Source organism: Alexandromys fortis, unplaced genomic scaffold (assembly GCF_014885135.2).
Source record: "Alexandromys fortis isolate MF-2015 unplaced genomic scaffold, M_Fortis_MF-2015_v1.1 scaffold_698, whole genome shotgun sequence".
Lineage (NCBI taxonomy): Eukaryota > Metazoa > Chordata > Mammalia > Rodentia > Cricetidae > Alexandromys > Alexandromys fortis.
Window position 1 is genome coordinate 29,796 of NW_026068567.1, and position 8,005 is coordinate 37,800.

Consider the following 8,005-nt stretch of genomic DNA (forward strand, 5'->3'; position numbering starts at 1 on the left):
TCTGTAATTCTCTTAGTAATGTCTTTCTGTGGTTTGGTTATCAAGGAAATTGTAACCTCATAAAACGAGTTTGGCAGTATCCCTTTTGTTTCTATTGTGTGAAATAATTAGAGGAGTATTGGTATTAGTTCTTTGAAAATTTTGTAGAATTCTGAGCTGAAACCATCTGGTCCTGGGATTTTTTTTTTTTTTTTTGGTTTGGAGAGTTGTGATGGCTGTTTCTGTTTCTTCAGCAGTTATAGGTCTGTTTAATTTGCTTATCTGGTCTTGATTTAATTTTGGTAAGTGATATTTATCCAGAAACTTGTCCGTAACCTGTAAGTTTTCCAATTTTGTGGTGTACAGCTTTTGAAATATGACCTGATGATTCTGTGTATTTCCTCCGTGTCTGTTGTTATGTCCCCCTTTTCATTCCTGATTTTTTAAATTTGGGTATTCTCTCTCTGCCTTTTGGTTAGTTTGGATAAGGCTTTGTCTATTTTGTTGATTTTCTCAAAGAACCAACTCTTTGTCTCATTGATTCTTTGTATTTTGTTGATTTCAGCTCTCAACTTGATTATTTCCTGCCATCTAGTTCTCTTAAGTGAGTTTGCTTCCTTTTGTTCTAAAGTTTTAAAATGTTCTATTAATCTACTAGTGTGGGATTTTTCCAGCCTATTTATGTATGCATTTAGTGGTATGAACTTTACTCTTAACACTGCTTTCATTCTGTCTCATAAATTTGGGTATGTTGTGTGGTCATATTCATTAAATTTTAGGATTTTTTTCAATTTTTCCCTTTATTTCTTCTTTGACCCATTGATAATTCAGGTGAGCAATTTTTTAATTTCCATGTGTCTTTGGGTTTTCTGGAATTAGTATTACTGTTGACCTCTAGTTTCAAACCATGGTGACCTGATAAGATACATTTGGTTATTCCAATTTTTTTCTGTATTTTTTTTGAAGTTTGTTTTGTTACTGAGTATGTGGTCAATTTTTGAGAAGGTTCCATGAGTTGCTGAGAAGAAAGTATATTCTTTTCTGTTTGGATGAATTATTTTATAGATGTCTGTTAGATCCCTTTGAGTCATAACATCTGTTAGTTCTCTTATTTTTCTGTTCATTATTTTGTCTGAGTGACCTGTCCAGTGGTGGGAGGGTAGTATTTAAGTCTCCTACTAGTAGTATGTGGGATTTAATGTAAGATTTAAGCTTTAGAAATATTTCTTTTACATAGGAGGGTGCCCTTGAATTTGGGGCATAGATGTTCTGGATTGATATTTCCTCTTGATGGATTGTTCCTGTGGCTTATATGAAATGTCCTTTTTTGTCTCTTTTGATTGATTTTAGCTTGAAGTCTATTTTGTTAAATTTTAGGATAGCTACACTCATATGTTTTTAGGTACATTTGATTGGAATATTTTTCCTAACCCTTTACTCTGAGATAATGTCTGTCTTTGAGGTTGAAATGAGTCAACTAATGGATATGAGATTTATCTCTCCTAAGATTCCCATGTGGTTCATTTGTGATGAGTCCTGAATTCTATTTCTATCAGGTAAACTTTAAGAACTTGTAAGAAGCAGAGACTGATAATGTGTGCCTGCTTTGTGAATGTTCATATATATTTGTTACTCATTAGTAAAACAACAACTAAATTCCAACAATGAATGACAAAAATACAGAGTTTAGCATGACCGATACATATATATGCTGGGCTTTTGTGGCTTTATGGAAGAAAGAGAAGACAGGATGATCACAGCCCTTCTCTACTCCAGTATAGGTTAAATGTTCAAGATGTATACAGATAACTAATGGATTCTGACAACCAAGGCCAGAAGCATTGGTTTCTACTTGCTGGTACTTCAAAGTTAGTCAGTTGCTTGATTTGGATACCAGCACCTGAACTCAATTCTTGGGAAAATCATCAAGTGCTCATAATCACTGGGCCATCTCTACATTTCTGTTGCCTTTTCCATGTATGATTCATCCCAGGTGAACTATACAATAATAATTGAACAGAGTGTCCAGAGTTCTCTTTTTAAAATGCTACCTGAGCAAGCAAAGAATAAGCCAGCAAAGAACTTTCAAAATCACTTCCTTTACTGAGTGTAGTAACTGTTGCTAATGATCCATGGGAAGAAAACAAACTATACTGGCCACACTGAAGGATATATCAGAAATTTTCCCAAGGGAAGGTTCCCCTGAAAAAGGCAGGACTGAATGTCCCTGAATTCCCTGAAATGCTGTCTTTTCATGGGTAATACTGAATTGTGAATCCAGATGAATCTGCACTTATAGGAAAACAAAGAGTAGAATCTACAGGAACCCTAAGATTTTATCTAGAAATTCAGAGATCTTTGTAGGCTAGAGACCAGTAATACCCTGAGTACACAGAATGACTAACTTAGGAGAGCACTGAAGCTGATGGATAGTATCTTTAGTGAAAGCTGGTAGTAATGATAGACTGGAGTTGTGAGAGATTGAGAACTGAGGTAATACATAGGTGATGAAAAGTTGGGGAACCTGCTACTGCTGTGGTCCAGAAAGGAACTGAAGAGTAGACCCGGATCTGAGCTACAGTTGAGGCAGTATGTAAACAGCTAAAATATAGGGGAGATGAACAGGAAAAGGTGGGGTAAGTTAGAAAGAGCATTGGGTACTGGCAAGGAGCCTAGGAAGGAAAAGAGTTCCCTATAAAAGGGAAGATCACTTCCAGGCTGTACTCACTGCCTGGTTCAGGCTCACATCAGCAAGAAATCAAGCTTGGATATAATTCCAAGTCTACGAAAATCATGGCCGGTCTACTCCATGCTCCACTACTCATGCTGACCACTCTCATGGTGGCTCTGAACCTGATCCTGAGCCCTATGTTGGCTCACACTCTGCAGAATGACACAGAAAAATTCAGTGTACAGGAGATTGGGACCCCAGAGGCACTGGAATATGCCGTCAACAAGTACAATGAAAACAGCGATGACTTGTATCAGTATGTTGTTGTGGAAGTGAAAGATACAAAATTCCAGGTATGTGACCTTGAAGTGAAAGAGCCTGAATTTGTAACTTAGAGGGCCATATATATCTCCTTAGTCCAGCATTGATTTCTTCCTGCTGCTCAACTCCTGAATGTACTTCAATGTGATTTGCCACCAGTGACCTGAGGTGGACATAACAGCAGTATCCATAGGACACTGTATCATATCAAGCCTTGTTCTAAGATTTGCTGTTTTCTGGAAGGAAGCTCTTATAGATTGAGTTTCCCCAAGTCCAATAGCCTCTATTAGGCTGTTTTAAACCTTGGAGACATGCTGCAGGTAGGGGCATGTGTGTTCCTTACTAAATTTCTCAGGCACATCCTAAAATAGTCTACAAATCAGAGTTCTGCCATCAATATCCAAGAACCTTGGATATATATAATTAAATGATCATAGAATGGACAAAATCATTATCAAAACTCCATTCCATACATGGTTGATTTTATGTCTTTTATTTAATTATCAATCTGTCTATGCGGATTATTAAGAGCAGTCAAATCTGTAGCCCAGAGACTTTCTATCAATCCATCACTACTCTTCAATATTACATTTTACTGGGTTGACATCAGCATCTTTGTTCTCTCAAGGTCATGCATATGTAGCAAACATTTTAGTGTAATTTTTGCAGAATTTTTAATTCCACCTTTTAAAAAAATAACTTTTTATGCATTCTTTGTGTCTTTCACACCAAACATCTAGATACCACTTATATCCCGGTCTCCATCCATCTACCTTATTCTGTTGCAACTCTAATTCTCCAGGTAAAGGTAGGTTAGGTCTAATGGGTCATTTATATATTAAATATTTTATCTGAGAAATAGATAAGTGATTATTAAGAAAATCATCCTGTATGTTGGTGTGTGTACTTTTCCAGAGTTGATTGGATCATGAGGAGATTGCTCTGTCCTAGTCAATAGATTATTCTTAAACATGCTGTCATTAACAAGTATCAATGAGTGGTCAGTGGAGACATGGTTTTCTCACCATGTATTCTTTGACCCCTTCTTCTATGCCCTATTTTCTGTTGCCTACTACTTGTTAGCTCCATGGTTCTTGCAGACTTTTCTTACCATGACTGACTAGCATCTCTGTAATTCTGAACAATATATAAAAACAAATTGCTACAAGAGTTCCTTCATTCAGATATTTTGTGACTGTCCGTAAACTACAAGAGAATCTTAGAGTTCACACCTTTAGGGATTTAAGTCTCATTTCAGTTGATTGAAACCTAATTCTATAGGAAGCATGAGATTCACCTGTGTTCATAGAGTTCTAAAATCCTCATCTGCTATCACCTTTACTTCTGCACAGTTCTGCCAAATTGTGTCTGAGATTCTCTGTAGAAAAAAAGAGCTAAATTTCTTTAATTAAAAATGTAAGACACATTGGAGAGTTTCACAGTAAAAGATATTACTATTAACAGTCACACTGAAGTTGTTGACAATAGAGGATCATTATTTTAGTTATTGAAACATTCTTTTAGGCAAGCATCGCTTGTCCCCTGTCTGCATAGGGATGGACCTGGATCAAAGGTAGGAAATGGTCATTTGTTTTGAATGTGATCCAGGTATACTTTAGTCAGAACATCACTACTTCACTTACTGTACCAGGATTGTTCCTTCCTGACCTCTGTGCTGCAAAAGTTATAATTGTCCTATAAACCGAAAACATCACTTAGAAAGTTCTACATTCTCTGTCCTATCTCATTTATTTGCAATATTATACACTTTTGAGGCTTGCTCAGAAGAAAATATAAGAGTTAGTTACAGTCACCCCTCTTTCAGTGGTATGTGGATGATATTCTTGGCAGGTCTTAAATGCAGGCATTCATGAATCCTCACCAAACCCCTGACACTGTGATGTGAAAGACCTGCATGTGAAGGTCAGTCCAGTGTTTAAAGTGAATCATCTTTTCTCTCTGTAGCGTGAAGCAGCTGGAACAAAATATCTCTTCCATGTGAACCTAGCCGAAAGCATATGTTTGAAGTCCAAGTTTAACATTGCCTCCTGTTACTTAAGGGAGACGTTTAAGGTATGGACATGGTGTATATCCTAGACCTATTATAAACCCAGGAGGGCTTACAATAATTTTAGTTTGTGAAAGTACATGTCAGATCATGCCTACAAATGTTCAGCTCTGTGAATACATTAAAGGTGTGTGTGTGTTTGTGTGCATGTGTGCCCATGCATATATGTACCCTGGGTTATTGGGGTGTTTTTAATCATCATAGGAAATATTTGTAAAGGTTCATATGTGACACAGTGGTGTTTCAAGTAGTGAATGTATTTGTATGTGTGAAGAGAACATGGTTATTTGTGAATGCATATGAGGATATATAGCATATATCGCATAGGGGCCTGATATACATGTACATTAAAATTCTGAGTTGCTTTCTGGGTCAAAGTGTAAATTAGGTACTCAGAGAATATCCCTAATGCTTTGGTTATATTTATCTTGGATAGGTCTAGAGAGCCTCAGGTTCCCTTTATGAGAAAAGTTCTTTACAATCACAAACTGCACACCTATTCAGAACACCCTGAATGGAAGGTAGCCCTTCAGTGCTTCTCTATTGCAATCAATGCAAAGATTTCCTGTAAAATAAGTGTTCTTGGGCTAGAGTGGTTCTGTATATCACTTCAATTCTTCATCATGCTGCCATTCTCTGCCAGGTAGTCTTCAAGACTTTCTGTGTATCCAGCCCCATATTCATCATAGCTGTTCCACGTCAGTAATGATGAGGAGGTACAGTTTACTGAATCAGTCCCCATGTCATGACCTTTATACATGAGTAATGAGCTACTCCTTAAAGGGCCATTTTGACAAGGAGATATAAATCCTCTGAGCCTACGATGTACACATATACCTTATGACAGATCAATAGCCTTATCCTCTTAGTGTGAATCAGCACTAATTAGCCTGCTCTTCTCTTTTGCAGCGAAAATTCTGCCATTTTGAGGTTTATGTTGATCAATTGGAGAACCAGATGTCCCTGACAAGTTCCCAGTGTGTTGAAATAAGAGCAGCGGGGCTGCGTCCCCATCACCCCGGCCGCCTGCTAGCTTATGCCCGGAATAACAACACACAAACTGTATTCATTTAAAGAATGCTTGGCCCATTTCTATCTAGCCTCTTCAAGGCTAATTCTCACATATTAATTTAGCACATTTCTAATAATGTGTGTAAGCACCCCAAGGTGCGCTTACTGGGAAGATTCTAGCCTATGTCCATCCTGGGTCAGAGCTGCCTGGGAGAGCGGAGCCTGGCGTCTCTGCTCCAGAGAGCAGAGCTGTCGAGTCTCTCCGGAAGCAGAGCAGAGTCTGACCTCACTTCCTCTTCCTCCCAGAATTCTATTCTGTTTACTCCACCCACCTATGTTCTAACCAATAAAATGGGCCAAGCCAGTTTCTTTATTAGCCAATGACCTTCCTCCATCACCAATGTTTGTAAGTTCCTGTCAAACAGTGCTGTGTAGCTCTCACACCTCTCTGACAGTGACTCATCATTCTCACTGATGATCTTGTGTTCTGGGTGTATTTCATATTACCTGCACCAAACTTCACAGTAGATTAGGCTGCTAGGGCTAGACTCTCATAACCCAGCAGCTGCCCATTGGTCTTTCCAGTCTCCTATGCAAATGGTTCTTTTCAGTATTCCCTTATAGTTGTTCATTCATTGCTCATCAAAAAAATCTCCCAATTTCCTGATAAGTGTCCCCTATCTCAGGATATGTAGACTGAATGGTTGGGAAAGTTATTATTGGGAGTTAACATATACATATGAAGATAAGTACAAGGCCTGCTGTCATTGGATTATTGAGAACTCAAATAAAATTAAATAAAGAAAGGGAATGGAAGTCAGTTATACAGACACAGTGGCCATTTGACGAAGGATGAGGGAAAAGGGAGCAATAGTGCTGCAACTGAACCTAAGCTGCTCTCATAAAACAGCTTTAGGTATTAAGGTATATGTCATAGCTACCAAGAACAGAGATGATCCATCCTCAAAAGCACAAGTTACCCAATGAAATTAGCCTCATTCTCTGTCCAGATTCAGAAATAATTCATATATGATGAGGAATGGATTCTATTTATATCAGGAAAATGTTTAAATACCTCTAAAGTCAGAGACTAAAAGTGTGTATTTATTTTTGTGCCTCTGCATTTATGTTAATTATTCCCTAGTAAAACACTACCAAGAGTCCAACAAAGGGTGAGATAATACAGAGCCTTACAAAACTCACACAAAACCATATAATCCTTGCTGATGTGATTGCATGGCGGAGACAGGTGACAGGTGATTACAGTCCTTCTCTGTTCTGTGTAGCAAAAGGTTTTATGTGGAGATTTCATTTTGAATCTCTCTTGAAATCACAAATAGACTCTCACTACATAAAAACTCCCACTACATCAAACCACAATGAGCTAGGGTGGAATTTTAATGACTGGCTTTTTATGTGGCCATACGTCTATAGAAGAGGTGCATAATTCTGTTTCTGAATTAGAAGTCACTCTAATAAATATATATCCTCTTAGCCTTTCCCTATAATTCTTCTACATGCAGCTTAGGACACAAATATTGACTCCATCTCTGTCTGGCCACTGAAACAGCACAGTCAAATCCCTTTTATAACAAGCAAATATGAGGAACTTGCCTTGAGTGCTTTTCCGCTAAAATTGAAGATGACATAATGGGGTCCCACTCTGAATGTTTGGAGTTCATGTCCCTCTTCTGTGAGAGTGCTGCTCAGGGAAAGTGAAACCTCCATCCAAAGACTTCATCCATACACAACAAAAGGAAGAATGTATCATCTGTTTCCTTTATTATCTTGCATTATTGGGATGTAGAAAAGTAAATCCCATTCAAGAGAACATGGGTTATCAAGAGTTGAATCTGTGCTGATCCTGATGTATAGTTTAATTTGGGATCCCACCTCATTTTTCAAGAGAAGAGTGTCTGAAACAAAATTTTCACAGCAACTGGGCCCTGAATTCA

General features: G+C 37.9%; 1 protein-coding gene across 1 annotated transcript; it reads left to right on the plus strand.

Moving 5' to 3' along the window:
- Positions 1 to 2,772: 2,772 nt before the first annotated feature.
- Positions 2,773 to 5,044, plus strand: LOC126495871 (cystatin-S-like; the record flags this gene model as incomplete). Its single annotated transcript, XM_050133452.1, has 2 exons — positions 2,773 to 3,003; positions 4,937 to 5,044. Coding segments are annotated over exons 1-2 (339 nt in total), but the record flags the coding sequence as incomplete, so codon positions are not given.
- Positions 5,045 to 8,005: the final 2,961 nt, after the last annotated feature.